The 20,661-nt window shown below is 35.9% G+C and overlaps 1 protein-coding gene across 3 annotated transcripts in view; it reads right to left on the minus strand.

Annotated features, from left to right (window-relative positions):
* rttn (rotatin) overlaps positions 1-19,378 on the minus strand; it is a 60,696-nt gene extending 41,318 nt beyond the window's left edge. For all 3 annotated transcript variants that reach the window (XM_067377388.1, XM_067377387.1, XM_067377385.1), the window contains exons 1-20: positions 19,266-19,378; positions 18,605-18,792; positions 18,153-18,348; positions 17,862-17,939; positions 16,572-16,662; positions 16,372-16,486; positions 15,425-15,572; positions 13,411-13,576; positions 10,981-11,165; positions 10,727-10,842; positions 9,383-9,553; positions 8,920-9,132; positions 7,738-7,850; positions 7,495-7,621; positions 5,202-5,327; positions 4,819-4,935; positions 4,237-4,376; positions 2,415-2,586; positions 2,153-2,252; positions 213-301 (exon numbers count right to left, since the gene is read on the minus strand). In XM_067377388.1, coding sequence (XP_067233489.1) covers positions 213-301; positions 2,153-2,252; positions 2,415-2,586; positions 4,237-4,376; positions 4,819-4,935; positions 5,202-5,327; positions 7,495-7,621; positions 7,738-7,850; positions 8,920-9,132; positions 9,383-9,553; positions 10,727-10,842; positions 10,981-11,165; positions 13,411-13,576; positions 15,425-15,572; positions 16,372-16,486; positions 16,572-16,662; positions 17,862-17,939; positions 18,153-18,348; positions 18,605-18,792; positions 19,266-19,296 — 2,682 coding nt within the window. In that variant the 5' untranslated portion in view covers positions 19,297-19,378. The remainder of the gene's footprint in view (positions 1-212; positions 302-2,152; positions 2,253-2,414; positions 2,587-4,236; positions 4,377-4,818; positions 4,936-5,201; positions 5,328-7,494; positions 7,622-7,737; positions 7,851-8,919; positions 9,133-9,382; positions 9,554-10,726; positions 10,843-10,980; positions 11,166-13,410; positions 13,577-15,424; positions 15,573-16,371; positions 16,487-16,571; positions 16,663-17,861; positions 17,940-18,152; positions 18,349-18,604; positions 18,793-19,265) is intronic.
* Between the last annotated feature and the right edge of the window lie 1,283 nt (positions 19,379-20,661).

Raw genomic sequence — 20,661 nt, forward strand, 5'->3', positions numbered from 1 at the left:
AATTCTCGCTAATTAGCCACATTAGCAGGCCAAAATACTTGACAAAGCTGGCAGCTTTCAGCCTAGGGATGTACAGATCATGCAATGGATGCGAATTAAGACTGACTCACTCTTGACTGACACCCTTAACTCAAGCATCATGCCCAGGCACCAGTTTCCTGAATTCATTCATGACAAAAGGCTCACTGAACAAAATAGAATGTGAGGTTTACCGCCACATTGTTGTTGACACACTCCGTGATGAAAGATATGAGCTTGTCTGATAAGCCCAAGGCCTTCAGCACCACATGCATTGATGAATCTATAAATAACATAATGAAATATAAATCAAGACTGGCTTTGTTTCTAACACATTGAAATATATGTTATCTGCTTTGTCAATTTGTGTTTCAAAGATCAAAAACGTGCTCCAAAACACTTAAAATTGGTTTGTGAGGAGTTTCGAGAGAAATGGACCTCAATCAGAATACAGTGGCATGAAAAAGTATGTGAACCCCTTGCAGAATCTGTGAAAATGAGAATTATTTTAATAAAATAAGAGGGATGATAAAAAATGTATGTTTATATTTTTTGTTTAGTACTGTCCTGATATTTTACATAAAAGATGTTTGCATTTAGTTCACAAGACAAAACAATAGTTGAATTTATTAAAATAACCCCATTCATAAGTATGTGAACCATTGATTCTCAATACTGTGTGTGGTTACTAGATGATCCACGACTTTTTTTTTGTTTTGTGATGGTTGTTCATGAGTCTCTTGTTTGTCCTGAGCAGTTAAACTGAGCTCTGTTCTACAGAAAATTCCTCCAGGTCCTGCAGATTCATCAGTTTTCAAGCATTTTTGCATATTTGAACCCTTTCCAGCAGTGACTGTAGGATTTTGAGATCTGTGTTTTCATACTGAGGACAACTGAGGGACTCAAACACAACTATTAAAAAAGGTTCAAACATTCACTGATGCTCCAGAAGGAAACACGATGCATTAAGAGTCGGGGTGTGAAAACTTTTGAACAGGATGAAGATGTCACAATCTTTCCTCTTTTGTGTAAATATCATTGTTTTTCATTTAGTACTGCCCTTCGGAACCAACAGAAGATACTTGCATATTTCCCGGCAGAAAAATTAAGTACAATTTACCTTGATATTTGAATTAAAATGTTTTCACCCCTTGGTTCTTAATGCATCGTGTTTCCTTCTGGAGCATCAGTGAATGTTTGAACCTTTTTTAATAGTTGAGTTTGAGTCCCTCAATTGTCCTCAGTGTGAAAAGATGAATCTCAAAATCATACAGTCACTGCTGGAAAGGGTTCAAATATGCAAAAAAGCTTGAAAACTGATGAATCTGCAGGAGCTGGAGGATTTTTCTGAAGAACAGAGCTCAGTTTAACTGCTCAGAACAAACAAGAGACTCATGAACAACCATCACAAAACAAACAGTCGTGGATCATCAGGTAACCACACACAGTATTGAGAATCAATGGTTCACATACTTATGAATGGGGTTATTTTAATAAATTCAGCTATTGTTTTGTCTTGTGAACTAAATGCACACATCTTTTATGTAAAATATCTTACTCAGGACAGTACTAAACAAAAAATAACATGCATTTTTATTATCCCTCTTATTTTATTAAAATAATTCTCATTTTCACAGATTCTGCAAGGGGTTCACATACTTTTTTATGCCACTGTAGACAACATGTTTAATTGGATGTGAATGACAACATTTCACCTGGATGGATACGCCAGTGTTATTTTAGTATAACTGATATACTATTGCAATTTTTTAATATTTTGAATTAGGATTTTATTTTAGATTTAGTTAAAGTTTCAGTAATTTTGTTATATTTTCTGTCATTTTTAATATATCATATAGTTTTTATTAAGTTTTTAAATATTTAATTTTAAGTTTATTTAGTTTGTTATTTTAGAACTTCAATATACTATAAAACTATAAAATTAAACTATAAAAATGAGAAATGTTGCTTTGGAAAATAGCTGAAGTAAAATAAAAGTTTAAGTTTTATTATATTTTATTTCTAATAATGTTTTTTTTATTTCAAAAGTAATGCATTTTTTTAAATGGTTTAAATTTTAATTTTAGATTTAGTAATGATAATAACACTGGGATGCACAGATTGGTTTCCTCACCTTGCAGAACAATAGCCAGCTGATCAGCTGCAGACCTCCGCAAAACTAGATCTACCGTTTCCGACTTAAGAATATTGTACAACTTATTTACAGACTCCACCTGTTTAAACAAAAGAACATTTACCAAAGATTGTGTCAAGACCACTAAGAAGAGGGCAACATTTTTTCTTCATGGTGTCAATGCCAATAATAACTACTTAATACATTGGGTTCAAAGTAACACTAGAGTGTAACAGGCAGCTGAGTGAGGACAGTGTTTTACCTTCACATATGACTTGTCTGAATTGCTCAACTTTATGTCCACACTTTTATTGAGAACGTAGAGATTTGGTAAACTTGACAATGTGGAGCTGTCCAGGGTTGGTCTGGATTTGCTGGCACCCTCAGCACTGGTCAGGTGTGGTAGCAGATGTTGGACTGCTTTATTCCTCACACTAAAAATTGCAAACAGAGCCACAATATTTCCAAACTTTGGGAAGAAGTTATTAAGCTCAATGTTAAAGCTGCTCTTCTCCATTCAATCAAAGTGAATGCTAATCATGACTGTTCAGCAATATTTTCTGTGAATAACAACTTAACTTTCAGTCTGTTTGCCTTTGTGAAAAAGAAAACTGTAGCATTTTTTTTTTTTTTTTAAAGTACTTATTACTGAAATTATTTATTTTAAAAAAGGATATAGTTGAGTATAAAATTAAAATTGTCTTTTTTTCTGACACTAAGGGACAGATTTACTAACAGCTTGCGCCAATGCAAACCCTCTTTTGGTGTTAAATAAATACTGTCAGGATTTACTAAAGACACAGTGAAAAAAGCATGGACAGTTATTTTTGTGGTTGACCTTATTGCATATGCATTTGTAGGAGTTTCCCTTTCAGGTGCAAAATTTATGGGAGGAGAGTATTTAAATGAATTATGCAAGGTGATTTACTAAGGTTTACGCTAGTCAATTTACTGGTATTTGCGACATTATTTACCACAGCAAAAAAGCATGTCTTAAACTAGATGCTAATTTGTGCTGCTCTTGGTAGGTTATGTTGATCATTATGGAAATTATCCAACTGCGTCTGGGTTCTTTCATTTGCGTGTCATCAGTAGATCGCATGCAGACCTTTGGACTCCCATCTGCGCTTTTTTTGGGGGGGAATTTCGCTCGCAGTAATTTGTGGTTTAGTAAATCTGGCCCTTAATTGCATGTTTACTGCAATCAAATATAGTTTAACTTTATATTAGTCATAATTAGCTGAAACTCATATAGGCTTGGAAGAACTTGAGGGTGAGTAAGGGTACATTTAAACAACAATGATATGTTTAAAACGGAGAAGTTTTCCTTTGAGTTTTCTGCGTACAGATGACACCATTGTCAAAACTATCTCCATTCACATGGATCCGCGAAAACGACTAAAATGCTGTATTCTGCTGTCAGGCCATTAGATGGTGATGAAACACTATAGACTGAACATGTAATGCACATGTGCATGGCATCATCATCATTTCAAAGATTCACGTTTTTGTTGTTTACACGGAGACCGTTTTCAAAAACTTGCACTTTGAAACACGTTTTCAAAAGTTTGCATTTTCAGGCCACCAAAATGCTGTTGTCATGTAAATGAACGGCCAAAACGCATAAAAAGTTTTCCATTTTTAGTTGAAAATGGTGTCATGTAACCCTAAATGACAGAATTTTCTTTTCTTGCTTAAGTGGACTATTTTTCATTTATATTATTATCATCATCTGCAAGAATAACTAAACAAGTACACTACAAGTGAAGTACACTAAAAGTGCACATTCAATACCATGTATGGCACTTCTTTTTCACATGGGAAAAAGTTTAAGACTTGGAATATATCCATGTGGGACTACTTTTACAATGCTTATTAACCTTGACTTTCAACGTCACAGCCCATTCATTGTCTTTGAAAAAGAGCAGCGATAATATTTTACAAACCATCTCGTGTTGTGTTCCACAAAGGAAAATGATATGGGTGAGTAAATGATGACAGAATTTTCATCTTTTAGAAATTATTGCCATAAGAAGATGAAAGAAATGTACATAAATCCAAATGAAGGTGCACTTTAAACTCACGCGTGATGCTTGGTGAACAGAAGCCGGAGGGCCATCCGTAGTCTAATAGGCGGTGAACACACCTCATCTTCCTTCTCAGCAGATGCTTCACTTAGCAGCAAGATACAGTTTCCCAGGGCGTCCTCGGTACCGGCGTAACTCTAATATAGATAAATGTACAAAGTTTTAACATAGCAGACAATAGACTTCCAAAACCTAAATCAGGCTTGAAACAACAATAAATAAACACACAATTCCGAAAGAACTCTGCTTTATTGACAGCACAAACCAATTACTGAGAGGCTTCATCTAAAAATGAATCAAATGTGATGACTTTGACAAGATTTATGAATATTCAATGCCACTCCAACCCCTCCCTTCAAAAAAATGAAATGTAGCTTTGGTAGTTAAAAAAAGTACAAGATAACCGTGTTTAAAATAGAATGCGACATAACATGGATATTACCATTCTGCCTCGGGCGTCTCGCAAACACTTTAATATTACATTGGAAATTATTTTTTCAGCCAAGTTTGACGGTTATATTGCGACTATGCACTTGTGTGTGTGTGTGTGAAGAGAGAGAAAGGAAAGAGTGTTTGCACCTGTAATATAGGAATGACCGGGTAAAGTGCCTCATTAAATCTGCTCCAACTCGCAGCTGTCATCATCAATCGTCCCTTCAGCAGATAGAGTAGAATATCCTTGGCAGCAGCGCTCACCTTTGGATCACACATAAAGTTAGTTGATGGCGCTATGATATTGCACTTACAACAAGCTACCTCATCCAAATCCACCAAACGCCACCTACAGCAGTGAGACGAGGGCATTTCCAATGTCAATCATTAGTTAGCATGACCTCAGTAACCCATTAAACATACAGTGTGGATGCATAATTTATTAGCGAGCTGTGTATTGGTATATCAAAATATTTTTTCTTTGTGAATTACTTGGGGTCTCGATGGAAACAGGAAGATGAATAATTCACCTCTCTTGCTTGGTCTTGAAGGCCAAACACACTGATCTCATACAGGACACGGGAATGAAGCAAGAAATGCACTCCGCTGCAGATGGATGAGGCAGGTTTGGCCACATTCTGAACTCCCAAACATTCCTGTGGGGATGAGAACAGCAAGTTAGGGTGGGGATATTACCATCTACAGAGTTCAAGGGTCACCAACACCCAATGTGGAGTGTAATAGAACTGCCAGGAAATGAAATGGCAATTCAATATATCGTACAGACACCCATTACAAAGGGTAACCCCTGCAAAAGGAAGAACTCTTAACCACTCTTAAATTAAGCTGGAAGTACCAGTCCAAAAGATGCTTTGGAATATAAAGTAAACAATATTTTGTACAATTTGAAATATATTATATATATATATATATATATATATATATATTTATATATATATATATATATATATATATATATATATATATATATATATATATATATATATATATATATATATATATATATATATATATATATATATATATATATATATATATATATATATATATATATATACACACTACTGTTCAGAGATTTGGGGTTGGTAAGATTTTTTTATGCTATCTTTTGATTAATTTAATGCATCCTTTGTAGACTAAAATTATTAATTTCTTTCCAAAAATGTTTTAAAGAACCAAAACTACTGAACTTTTTGGTAATGAATGTATTATATAATTACATATTTATTGCTAATATAACATAACATAACATCATAACATAAAACATAACATAACATAACATAACATAACATAACATAACATATAATATAAAAACTCTCAACTCTACATTTAAATTGCATTAATATTAATACACAAAACACTTTGAAGATTTCTAGTTGAACTTATCTGAGATATGTATGTATATATATATATATTAGGGCTGTCAACGTTAACGCAAATGCAAATGCTTTTAAACCATTTAAGCAAGCCAAAAGAGAAAAAGAGAACACGCTATCTGAGAATGCCCTGTCACACACACGACGCACAGAAAGACGCACACCAGAATCGTGCGCATGGATGTTGCGCCAGAATCAAGTTCTCTGTCAATAACACACACAATAATGCCAAAAATGTCTGTTCTGTCGAGGATCCTCATAAGAACAGCCTTGAATGAGTTAAATCAAGTCTTAAAAATGAAAGTAAAGAGTTGTGAGAAAGTGGGACGCATACGAGATTTGCATCATTTAATTTAGGTGGGGTCCAATTTCATTGAGACACCAGTAGCAGTATTAGTATCAGTGATACTGGCCTTCATTCATAGAAAGATCCCATTAAACAAGTATTTAAAATATACTGTCTTTATGTTGTTTTAATTTGGAGATTAACTGTGAAATTATTACATTATAAAATATATTAAAAACGTATATAAAAATGTGAGTGCTTTTAATTGTGATTAATCACGATTGAAATATATATATATATATATATATATATATATATATATATATATATATATATATATATATATATATATATATATATATATATATATATATATATTAGTGCTGTCAATCAATTAAAATTTTAAATCAGATTAATTGCACACTTATTGTGAAGGTAAACTACCAGCAAAGTAAACAATCAGATCACAAAACTATTTTCTGCAACATTTTTTCAAGGACACTTGGAGACTCCAAAAGTACACCAAATAACCATATAAGTCCATATAATTCATAAATGTATGCACACCAAAGACCCCATGAAAAAAAAAAAAACATTAAAGAAAAAATAATTAAAAAAAAAAAAAAAAAAAATTTGTTGTTTGTGCAACAGACTCATGCACTTACTGTACAACTCCAAAATTGTGCTCTTCAGAAACAATATGACAGAATATGACAGACCTTGTGTTTTAAAGCAAAACACACACTGGAATGAATAATTCACTAAAAACGCAACATATGAATTTGCATGAATTTGATTGCTGGATCACTGAAAACTTGTATAATTGAGTCCAGTTCATAAAAATCTTGTGTTCATGAATGTATAGTGGCTGTAATCTGAATTGTGGTCTAGAAAACACTTGTCAATTTATGCCCTACCAGGTGGCTGTCCAGCAAATCAACCACCTAAAGAATGTTAGATAAGTTAATGAACATCTTTAACCCTATAAAAAACATACACAGCAAAAACCAGAAGATGGTTCAGCTGGAATTTTCAGTTCTAAAACTAGGTGAACTTTTTCCCTGTCTTTTCTGTCACTTATCTACTGGAAGTGGCTCAAAATAAGCCCTAGCTCCCCAATTTCCACTGCACATCTTGTACCTTCAAAATGCTCAGAGTGCAGGAGTAGGTTTCCACCTTCACCGGGGACAGAGGGTGAGACAAAAGCTTCAGAAATATCTTCTGACTCTCAGACTGCAGGAGCGGGCTTGCTTGTGCAAATTTCCACCTACAAAGAGACATGATTTTACAGATTTTTATAGGATGACACCTCTTCCACAGTGCCAGACAAAACAGCAGATGTCAATGGCGTTTTTACTGTTTCTATAATTGTGAGAAACGTACAGGTAGGAGCAAATCTGGATGCATTCCTTCACCATCGGTAGGTGCTGATGGCATGGAAAAGCATCTATTCCTTGGTCAGCGAGCTCCAAAAGTTCATGCCAATTCTTATCGCCCTGTAATGAAAAATTACACTTGAACCACTTTTACTTAAAATTCGACACAAGGGTGAGTAAAATAATCTTTTAGTAAGCTAGGTAATAAGTAAGCTGACATTATGTACAATGTATATATCTTTTACTTCGAATATATACAAATGTCATTTAGTCTGTCAAGCGATTTCTGGTACATAAGAACGAGCATATGATTGAATCTGGAAATTAAGCAAAATAACTGAGAAAAATGATTGTAGTCCTCAGATTCCATGTCTGTAATTTATAGAAAAAAAATCTAGAATTAATTAGATCTCAAAGGGATTCATTTATAGAAGTTATTACTCCACAACCTGTGAGACATCATTCAACAATGTGGTTGAACGACAGGTTTGAGACAATACGGTTTCGGGAAACAGTCATGACTAGCTAGTTGATTTTGTTCAATGATGCATCGTACTATGGTAGTGAAGCAGCGAGTTACGTCGCTGTATGGGAAACGCACCCCAGAATTTTAAGACCAGTGGATTCATTGAATTAAGACATTTATAAAGAAATATATTCTTCTAGCTACAAGTTTGTCATTCTTGAAAGATCCAATCATTACCTCAGCCTTAAGCAAATCACAAAATGACTCAAAACAAAACAGTTTTCTTCCCTATTGTGACATATTTTCAAATGAAATAGATTCTCAAACAAGAAAAAAATTTAGACAGGACTTGATTTTGTCCATCAGAAATTGAGTAGACCATTGGATCACTGTGGTTTGCTATAGCTGTGATTTCATGTGAGCCAGTAAACACGTCAACAGAGAAGAGAAGAGATGCAAGGGGGAGGGCAAGTTCTTTTGATTAAAAATTACAAGGGCACATGAATTATGCTGTGCACGGATAAATCGTTTAACATAAATACTACAATATCCCTTAAAAAAAAAATAAGAACTGTTCATTTTGATTTCAAGGTGACTTTCATTTATTTAGATAATAGTGGTTTAAATATTTACTACATGCCTTAATAATAAATCCACCAGAAGAAATATATTCTTCTAGCAGATATCCTACATGTTAGTAGTTCTTGAAAATCCAATTATTACCTCAGCCTGTGCATCCTTTAAAAAGGTGCATGTAGCCTCCATGCAGTGAGAAACACGGGATACTCTACGATACAGGCTGTATCTTTCAAAGCAAGCCTGCTCTAGGTACGCCACGGCTGACTCATGGATGAGGGGGTACGCCACACTGAAGGATGCATCAAGACACAAGAGGAAAATGGCAGCCACTGTACTTTCCGGAAGGTTATCTCCAGCCTGTTTGTAAAGACAACACATGTAAGGTAATAAACGCACATATGTGCACTAAACACTAATGAATTTGTCCATAATTACAGCTCTGTCCTTAGGTCTAAAGCTTAACTGAACGATTGACCCTTTCACAGCAACTTCTGGTGTGTTTCACACTCTCATTTGTTTTAATAATGACCATGAAGGACACGGCCATATGTCCACAGTGGCACGGCTTATTAATGTCTAAGAATGGCACAGCCATATGCTCACTCACCTTCTCCACAGGTAACAAGGTTTGCAGGAGACGTATTGTGAAAATGGCAGTGCCCGTGAAGACCATTCGGTGGTGGATCAGAGATGATTCTGGCTGCTCAGAGGAAGTCATGCCATGGTGGTAGCACATAACGTCTCCCAACGTCTCTATACATGCCTGTAATTTCTCCCTCTTTTACCAGACAAAAAAAAAGCATAAGTACAAAGAGACTTATTGATCTCATGTCATTTTCCTGCCAGCAGGGGGCAGCAAGAGTCCTGTGCATTTCAAAGAAAGTTTTCAGATGACAGCAGTTTTTCAAGATAAAATGCCATGAGCGTGTATTAAAGATCAATGAGGAAGGGAGGCATGCCGTGAAATATACATAATCATATGCGGCAGGGAACGTTCTCATAGGTATCCACACACACTATGCACAATGAGTTCGTTAAGCACAAAGATTTCTAGAGGCAATAAACATCACTGGACGAGGCACATCAGTGTAATGCGACCTACATAATCCTTTGTATGCAATGCATTGATGTGATTTTATGTAAAATACTCATAAGCTGAATGAGATAAACTTTGCATAATGATAATAGTAAAACATTACAGTACTACAGTACTGATCAATGCCCAAATATCTACATGTAATAACACAATATACTGTATGTTAACATTAGTTTAACATTATGAACTAACATTAATTTGAAAAGTGTTCATTTATTTAATATAACGTAATACAATGTAATGTAACGTAATAATAACATAAAGCTGACAAAGATTGTTAGTTATACCTTAATGTTGACATATTAGGTAACACTTTAAAAATAAGGCTCATGAGGTATAAACAATTACTTAAAGTTAATTTAGAAATATTGTATTGTTCATTGTTAATGTTCATTCATTCATTACATTAACTAATGTTATACATCTTGAAATGTTAAAAATATATGAATACATTAAGCAAGACTAATAAATACCCTAAATTAATGATTGTTCATTGTTATTTCACGTTAGCTATTGCATTACCTAATGCTATTGAATAGAGCCTTATTGAAACGACTTACAGCTTATTGTATTTTTTTAACCAATACAAATTATTTAGACAGAAACAGCAGATGTATTTAGTTGTCAGGAGCAAAGAGGGAATTCTAAGTGGTGAACCTGGCCTGAAAAACAACGGTTGTGCCATGACTGATTTGCGCTGATAGCTTAACGTTCTACAATGACCATCTGTCCCTCAGAGTAAGTGGAGTGGGTGAGACGAAGCGGCGACAGGTGTGTGTTTGTATGCACTAATGCAGACATCAGCCTCATGGCTGTGGATCTGCACCGTGGAGGAGGGCTGTTAAAGACACTTGCCAGCTCTGTCGCAGTCAGGCTGTGCTCGTCCCACATCTCGGGGGCTACGCTGTCTCCCAGCAGCCCCTGCGCCTCTGCCAGCAGCTCTAGAACCCGTTGGAAAACCTTCAGGCTCTCTGAGAAGGCGGGGATGAGAGGGGAAAAAAAAAAAAGAAAAAGAGGAATATTATGAGCGATGGAAACACACGTGTGAGGGGAACGCAGCAGCTGTAGCTGCGTTTGAAACAGGAAAGAGGGTTTAAGAGGACTCTCACCTGTCCTGATGAGAGGGAGCGCGTGCTCCACGGCCGCCACGGCGAATCTAGCCAGGCTCCACTGCTGCAGCTGCAGCTCCAGTGAGTCTTCTGCTTCCATCTCCGGGGGGAGCTCCGGGTGGGGCTGTGGATGGGGAGACTGCTGGGCTGGCCTGGGGGGAGCCCCTCTCTGACTGCTGCTACCGCTGTACAGCACAAATCAAAAAGAATCCTTAATTGCTAACGACATGAATGGTTGTGAGCAATATTTAAAAAAAGATTTTAAGGCAGTGACGAATACTATCACTATATTTAGTTCTCATCTTTTCCAACATAAACCTAAATTTAGTCATTAAAAAGCCATATTGCACACTTTTGTAGGATTTTTTTTTTTATTATTTTAAGTCTACTTATATATACAGTTATATATAAGTAAGATTTTCTTATGTTTTTGAAACAAGTATGTAATGCTCAGCAAGGCTGCATATATTTGACAAAGAAAAACAGTAATTTGTCAAATATTATCACAATTGTAATGTTCATATTCTGTTTTTGTTTGGTTCTGGTCGGTTTCTGTTCCGTGCCTGTGTATGTTCACCTATGCGGTGTTCGAAATTGCCCCCTATACCCTCATTCACTACTGACAGCTGCGGGCGCCATTTTATGGCGAGATACGGAATTCATTTGGCATGCGACTCTCAAAATGCATTCAGAGTATTCTTTAGCTGTTGAGCATACATCAGTTGTACACTTGTTATTGCGGTGCATTGTGGGACTGAATGAGTGCACTCGATATCATCCACTATGGTTTCGGACACCCCTAGAAATGGCTGTCCCCTCAAATAGTGCCCTATTTAAGGGTAAAGGGAGTGATTTCGGACACAGCCCCAGTTTCTTCATGTGTGCCAATTAGCCTAATTAAGTTAATCTGTTATTCACTGAGTTGACTGGTTCGTTGGTTCTCTGGGTTTCCTTCAGTTCTTTGTCAGTTCTCATTGCATTATGTTTGGTTGTTCTGTTCGTGTTTTCTAGTGCCTGGAGTTCTTTGTTTTAATAGAAGTTAAACTGCTGTGTTTAGATCCTTTACTCCTTGTTTATTGCAACTCAGCTGTGACGACAATTTATATTTTAATATATTTTAAAATGTGATTTATTCGTGTGATGGCAAAGCTGAATTTTCTGTGTTTGTGTCTACAGAGACACTGCCCTGTGCCTGTACTTTCATATTTTCTTCTTGAAGTCCTGTGCTTGGGACGATTCTGAGTTGCAGCCTGGGGTGCATCTAAGGCTATCCCGTCTAGTCCAAGCCAAAAGAAGGTCTACTGTGTCATACAAAATTTTAATGATGGTTACGGGAGGAATGTGTCAACACACAGTGCATCACACTGTGTATGAGAATGCATAGCCGCAGACAAATCAGAGTGCCTATAATGACCACCGTCCACCATCAAAAGCGTTGGCCTGGTCAGATGTGTCCCTTTTTCTTTTACATCACGTGGACGGCTGTGTACGTGTGCGCCATTTACCTGTAGAAGTGATGCCATCAGGATGAATTGTGGGATGACGACAAACTGGTGGAGGGAGTGTGATGCTCTGGGCAATGTTCTGCTGGGAAACCCTGGGTCGGCCATTCATGTGGATGTAAATTTGACACGTGCCACCTACCTATACGTTGTTGCAGACCAGGTACAGCCCTTCATGATAATGGAATAATGAATAATGCACCCTGCACATATTGTTCAGGAACAGTTTGAAAACATGATGAAGAGTTCAAGGTGTTATCCTGGCCTCCAAATTCCCTGGATCTCAATCCAATTGAGCATCTGTGGGATATGCTGGACCAACAAGTTCGATCCATGGCAGCTCCATCTCGCAATCAACAGGACTTAAAAGGATCTGCTGCTAATGTCTTGGTGCCAGATACCACAGCACACCTTCAGGGGTCTTGTAGAGTCCATGCCTCAGGGGGTTGGTGCTGTTTTGGCAGCACGCAGAGGACCAACATATTAGGCAGGTGGTCTTAAGGTTTGGGTCATCGGTGTATATTATGTCAGGGGAGAGGGCTTGTGCTTCTGGCGGTGTTCTGGCCATGAGGACGGGCCAAGTTTGAGTATTGTGTTTACAAACATTACCTGAAAATCCTGCATAGTGCACCTTGCATGTCTTGTAGATAAAAAAAATTAATGATTTAGTTTAGCATGACTATTTTCCACCCTCCTCTCTAAACCCCTTGAATTAAATGGGCTGCGTTTTTATTTCTAAATGTAAATGATCTCTGGATAAGGATTTTTATAATTAAAATAAATATTTAAAAACATGATAATAAAATAATTGCATAAGAGGGAGCTTTGTGTTATGGACATTATATCTAACAGACAGTTTTATTTCAAAAATGAAAAAGGAAAATCCTGTTTTTAATTTAATTTAGAGGTAGAGAACAAAGCTAAGCACCTAGAAGAGGCAGCATCTCCGTCCTGGCCATCCCCGCGTACCCGCTGAACGGGTCGGCCCACCACAGAGGGTCTGGGGGAACCTTCCTCTGGGGAAGAAACCCCAGACCGCTGAGTACCCCTCACATCATGAGGGTAGGAGATAGAAGAGTTCTGAGAAACAGGGTCTAAAGAGATGAAATAATAAGACAGATATTGATTCAGCATTTTCAGAAAATTCTCAAACTTTAAACTGCTGAACAATGCACTACTGTTCAAAAGTTTGAGGTCAGTAAGATTTTTTTTTAAAGAAATGTATACTTTTATTAAGGATGGATTAAAGGTGCCATCGAACATTTTTTTACAATATGTAATATAAGTCTAAGGTGTCCCCTGAATGTGTGTGTGAAGTTTCAGCTCAAAATACCCCATAGATTTTTTTTAATTAATTGTTTTAACTGCCTATTTTGGGGCATAATTAGAAATGCGCCGATTCAGGCTGCGGCCCCTTTAATTGCTCGCGCTCTCCGCCCCCTCCCGAGCTCTTGACTCTATAATTGCATAAACAAAGTTCACACAGCTAATATAATCCTCAAAATGGATCTTTAGGTCATGCATGCTGCATGCATACATCGGATTATGTGAGTATTGTATTTATTTGGATGTTTACATTTGATTCTGAATGAGTTTGATAGTGCTCCGTGGCTAAAGCTAACATTACACACTGTTGGAGAGATTTATAAAGAATGAAGTTGTGTTTATGAATTATACAGACTGTTAATGTTTAAAAATGAAAATAACGATGGCTCTTGTCTCCGTGAATACAGTAAGAAACGATGGTAACTTTAACAGTACATTACCAACATGTTAACAAAACATTTAGAAAGACAGTTTACAAATATCACTAAAAATATCATGATATCATGGAGCATATCAGTTATTATTGCTCCATCTGCCATTTTTCACTATTGTCCTTGCTTGCTTACCTAGTCTGATGATTCAGCTGTGCACAGATCCAGACATTAATACTGGCTGTACTTGTGTAATGCCTTGAACATGAGCTGGCATATGCAAATATTGGGGGCGTACATATTAATGAGCCTGACTGTTACGTAACAGTCTGTGTTATGATGAGATTTGCCTGTTCTCCAGAGGTGTTTTAAACAAATGAGATTTATATAAGAAGGAGGAAACAATGGTGTTTGAGACTCACTGTATGTCATTTCCATGTACTGAACTCTTGTTATTTAACTATGCCAAGGTAAATTTAATTTTTAATTCTAGGGCACCTTTAAATTGATCAAAAGTGACATTATGTTACAAAAGTTTAACATTACAAAAGGTTTCTATTTTAAATAAATGCTGTTATTTTAACTTTCTATTTGTGAAAGAATCTTGAAAAAATGTTTTATGATTTCTTATTAAGCAGCACAACTGTTTTCAATAATAATCATAAATGTTTCTTGAGCACTAAATCAGCATATTAGAATGATTTCTAATATATCATGTGACACTGAAGACTGGAGTAATGATGCAGAAAATTTAACTTTGCATCAAAGGAATAAATTACATTTTAAACAAGAAAATACAAAACAGTTATTTTAAATAGTAAAATATATCACAATATTACTGTTTTTACTGTATGAGAGCAAGAGACTTCTTTTTAAAACATAATTAAAAAAAAATAGATATCACTTTATTTTATAGGCCTATTCCTCATGTACATACTATGTACTTATTATAGTAATTACAATAACTGGGTAATAACTAGGTACTAACCCTGAACCTACCCCTAAACCTAACCTTAACCCATGTAGTTACCTGATTACCCAATACTTTCTTAAGTACACTAAGTACACGTACTGTAAAATAAAGTACAACCAAAAAATCTTACCGAACCCAAACATTATTAATGGTATTATTGTATATAACTGATTTTAATAGTTAAAATGCAAACTCCTGTAAAAATCTGCTCATATGAGTGAACCTCCACATTAGGACAAGTTAACATATTCATAATAGATGGTGTTGGGTACCTTGCTTGGCTGAGCAGAAGCTTGGATCTCTGTAGAAATGTAGGCGGCTCCTCAAGTTCCTACAAAGCTGTTCCAGACAGGCCAATGCCTGCAACATCAGGTAGCTGACATCACCATCAACATTCAGGCCGAGAAGTGACAACAGACTCTAGAGGGGAAAACAGCAATATATGAAAACAGAAGTTGATGTTGTCTTGTTAACCTATAGGACATGTGTACTGTTACAACATTACAACAAAACAACTGATCCAAATGGTGCAAGTGTTTTAAGAGCAGTGATTCTACATTCAATTAGGCACTAAATAAAAGGCCACAGACTAGTACTGACTTTTAAGTTGTGTAATTTGTACCAATTTAAAATTCACTACCCCTCCAGTGGTAACAAAGCAATGCCGATGAATCAGGGTGATTCAATAAACCTAATTGAACTGATCACTCCAAGTCAGAATCAGTGGCACCTTCAATTTTTAAACAATTATACAAAAGATCAAGAGCATTAAATAAGAACCAAAGAGAATGCTGCCAAAACCATTCAAAGCTTTATTCTAACACATTAGAATGATGAATAATTTTCATTGAGGGCACTGAGACTACATATATCAGAAAGATGATCTCAATCGCATCCATGCCAACACATTTTTTGACAGAAATACAGCTATGCTTGTCACTTGGTTTTAAACGCTTGTACTAAAATGGCTAGTGTCAGCTTGCCAGCTAATCATCACGGTACAGTCCTAGTTATAAGACACGATTTGCCGCTGTCATTCCAATACTTTCCGCGACTTGAACCTATTGTACAACCAGTCAGATTCCGTGGCATTCAATTATAGAAATGGGGATTACGGAGCCCACAATATCACTTTCATCACTGTCACTCAACTTATGAAGCTCCCATCAGGGGTTAAATAACTGACAGACTGAAGACAGAAATTAAATTTAAATCTTACTTGAACTGTACTTGGCCTTTGCAGGAATATTTCAGCGGGGAAGTCTTGCATAATGACGTCACGAAGCAGCTCACAGGTGGTTCGTACTAAGTTGTGGTCGTCGCTTCTAAGGGAACTAAAGAATGAGCGAGCAACAGGTCATTTTGGCAATCAGACATGGTAAAAGTGGCAAAATTACACCAAGTAGAGGGCACTAGTACCTTTCATTTGATGACAATATATGTCGATCTGTTGTGTTCAAAGACAGCCATGGAAAAACTGAGAACTTCAAGCATCTAACAGAAGTACTGACTGCAGGGTAAAGAAATAAAGGAATGTTAAATAAGATGTCTTATGTGTAAAGACTTAAAACAAAGGTCAAATTTCAACAATAAGGATGGTCTAAGCACACATTTGAAGGAGTTTTGGGCTAGATGATGGAACTGTTACTTGCCTAATCAGGCTATCAGGTCTAGTGTAGGTTTGTACGACTTTCTTTCTTCACAAAATACAATATTTTTCAAAACATTTAAGTCCAAACAACATTGGACTCCATTGACCCTCATTGTATGGACGAAAACAGCTTTTTGCTAATGTAATGAACAAAAACATTTTTCAAAACATCTTCTTTGGTGTTGCACAGATGAAAGAAAGTCGTATATCTATATATATGTTTTGCTTAAGTGTTATCTGACATAATTAAGATTTTTTTCTGTCACAGTTTAACTCTAAGTTCTTGTCATATGTTATTACCTTTTTTTTTTTTAACTATAGCAAATAAACTGTGATAATGTGTGAAATGTCTGAATAAATTTTGGTTTGACTGCATAATATATTATATATCAAATAAAAGCTGTTCTTGTGACATTTATATTCCACAAAGAATCCTGAAAAAATCTATCACAGTTTCCACAAAAATTAAGCAGCACAAATGTTTTCAACATTTCTTGAGCAGCAAATCAGCATATTAGAATGATTTCTGTAGGATCATGTGACACTGAAGACTGGAGTAATGGCAGCTAAAAATTCAGCTTCGCTAACAAAAATTTAATTTTTTTATATATATTCAAATAAGAAAACTGTTATTTTAAATTGTAATAATATTTCACAATATTAACGTACAATATTTTTGATCAAATAATTCCAGCCTTGATGAGCATGAGACTTTCAAAAACATAAAAAAAATCTTACCAACCCCAAACCTTTGAATGGTAGTGTATATAAAATTAAAATATAATATACAAGTATATCTTTTTGACAGACAAAGATCTATAGCTCAAAATTGCTAAAACATTAATAAAATCTTTAGTGTATGTATATGTAAATCTGTACAATTGGTCCAACCTTGTCAGAAGAAAGAAATGACTTGTTGTCAATTCCTGACAATTCTTTCTTACCGGTGTTGATATTAGATTATTTATCACATACACTCTACAGTGAAGATTTAATGAGTTTAAGTTCTCCCTGAAAGTTAGTTAAACAAAAAGTAATTTGATGTTGATGTCACCTACATGATACTCTGGGGGTGGGAGCATCTGTCTGCTTGGGTTTACTGCACTGGAAATATCCCCTAGCCGACGAGTCCGCTTCTGAGAACACAAAAGCAGCTGTAGTTGAAAAGCAAATCAGAATCCAGCACTTTCATGCTCTCCTCTGCCTTGAATCAGACAGTCTACTCATGTTCGTTCCGAAGCTGCTGTCAGAAGGACCATGTGGCAACCTTGACATTGGTTATAATGACATCGATATCTACAGTAATCTGCAGAACAGACGGATATAAAATCAATGTAATGTTTTTATACCTGTCTGCAGCGAGGGAACAGAGTGTGGCTCGTAGGAGGTGGTGGGTGGACAACTAGGCAGGGCTTCTGGGAGGTGGAAGAGCTGATCGAAGATGCCGTCTACGATTGTTCGGAGGCGAAGATCCACATTAGGCGAGAGCTGTGTTAGGAATTCGACAGCCCCTACCTCCCGTAGCATTTGAGCTCCGGTTGGGTGCTTTGACATGGCACGGAAACCAAAATTAGATACTACTCAAAACATGCCATCTAGTAGAATAATCTGCCTGGTTCTTTGTGTGGATACTGACATCCCCTTTCACTTTATTTCCTCCCGATCTGATTCGTAATGAATAGTGCCACTGCACTAGGCCCATTAAAACATCACTTCCTGTCATTGAGAACATTTCACTAAATGCAGCCTGACAATATAAAGACACTCAAATCCTTTTACATATATTCTGAAGATTATCTACCTTGGACAGCATGCTGATCAACTCCAGAACTTCCTCCTGCATTGGAACCTCCGGAAAATTAAACCATTCCAGAAGGAAAACAAACAGCATCTTTTCCTGGACCAGATCAGGAACAGCGATGAGATCATGATCCAGTTTGCTTCTGATATTTTTAAGAGCCCGAACTCTGATTTCCACTAAGGAGTGTCCTTATGGAGAGAAAAAAAATAAAAACAATGATGTATCATTACTGCATAATGCAATGCCACAATTTACAAACTATATGCATAAAACTATATGCAATTTACAAGCTATATGCAAACACAGACTGCAGATCAAACACAGATCAAGTTTATTTTAAAAAAAGAAAAAAAAAGAAAAAGTGCAGCTGGATGTTATTGTCATGATAAAAAGAAAAGTTTGACATATTTGCGAGCTCGTAACAAAGCAATCACAAATGCACGCGCAACATCACATTAGCCTTTATATGAATTCAACACACTAAAACATGACTTTTTTGCAAGATACAACAACAATATTGAGTAGTTATGCACACGTTTATACCAAATAACTGCTCAAAACATATAGCTTCACTTCTGTTTAGCTTATCAAGCTACTTCAAAATCAGCTGTTTGTTGTTTAACTTCTGAAAGTCGTCTGTCTCTCGTACTAAGCGTCTTACCTATCTTCTTTATGAGTGATGATAACTCCATAGTTTATCTCACAAGAGGAAAAACAAAACAGACTACATTTACTGTGACCAACGGCGGTTTTCGGTTAAACGTCACATCCTTGTCATCATCGCTGGAAGCAGCCCGGGTTTGTTTTCAACTAGCGCGCCACTGTGAGGCACTTCCGGTAAATATCAGTTCAGAAATGCATGAAATTCACAACAGCTTGAGATTTGTTTTGAAAAATAAATAATGTATTCTGTATATAATGTATCTGAATGTCCCCTTTGTACATTTTTGCCTTAATAATACCATTGCTCTACTATTTTATTTTTTCTGCTGTTGCAAAATTTATAGATTAGCCTACTAAATAATCTACATGCGACCTCTTTTTATATTTTTATGTATGCTTAACATTTTTATTCTTAACAGCTTTTAATATTTTACATTGTGAGCCTGCTGGAAGTCAAACTAAATATTATATGAGCTGTATTTTCAATACATTTGTATGCAGATTGCAGGTTTTGCAATTGCAAGTTTGTTATTAAAACTCATATTCACAAAAGAATATTAAAAAAGTCTTAGAGGTTTTGAATGACATGAGAGTGAGTAAATTATTTTTATTCCTAAATATCCCTTTAAAACTGGCTATTTTAGTGTTTAGCATTTATAATAGTTCTCACAGCAATAAACATTGTATTTGTGCCTTTCATGCCAATAAAAAGTTATGAAACCCCAAAGTATACCATATTTGTGTGGAATGAGCATGTTGAGGTGAGGAGCATTTTTTTAGAGGACTATAGATGACCTACAAAGCGTCCTTTATTGATTTCTTGGGTGGCATTTGCACTGTGGCTTTTCACAAGCTAGAAATGTCATTGTTCATTACAAAACTGATGCCTTTATCAACTACACTGTTTACACACAAGAAAAATAATCTTATTTAATACAGTGAGATGAGTACAGTGATCTGTTTTATTTTCCAAACATGATCAGTGTAGGCCTACTAAACATTTTTGAGGCATCATTGCAAATTCCCTCAACTTTCATGCTAGCAAATTCATATTTTACAAAACATCAAAAAAAGTATGTGTATTATATAGCTATTATACTGATATATAGCCAACTATATAGTGTGCACTAGACACTAAGACTGTAGGCTATATGACTTTTCCAGGCCATATTTATTTGGTGACTAACATTTTCACACTCTGGCGGGTGACATATGATAACGCAGTGAGATCCTCAAAAGTGATAATTAAAAGACTTCTAGATTTTCATAAATGCCTCTGCAGACACCTTTTTACTTGAAAATGGTATTAGAATTTAAGCGGCAGGTGAAGGGTGTGTTTCATCTTATCTAAAAATTTATATATATATATATATATATATATATATATATATATA

The sequence above is a fragment of the Chanodichthys erythropterus genome, chromosome 23 (genome assembly GCF_024489055.1).
Source record: "Chanodichthys erythropterus isolate Z2021 chromosome 23, ASM2448905v1, whole genome shotgun sequence".
NCBI classification, from domain to species: domain Eukaryota; kingdom Metazoa; phylum Chordata; class Actinopteri; order Cypriniformes; family Xenocyprididae; genus Chanodichthys; species Chanodichthys erythropterus.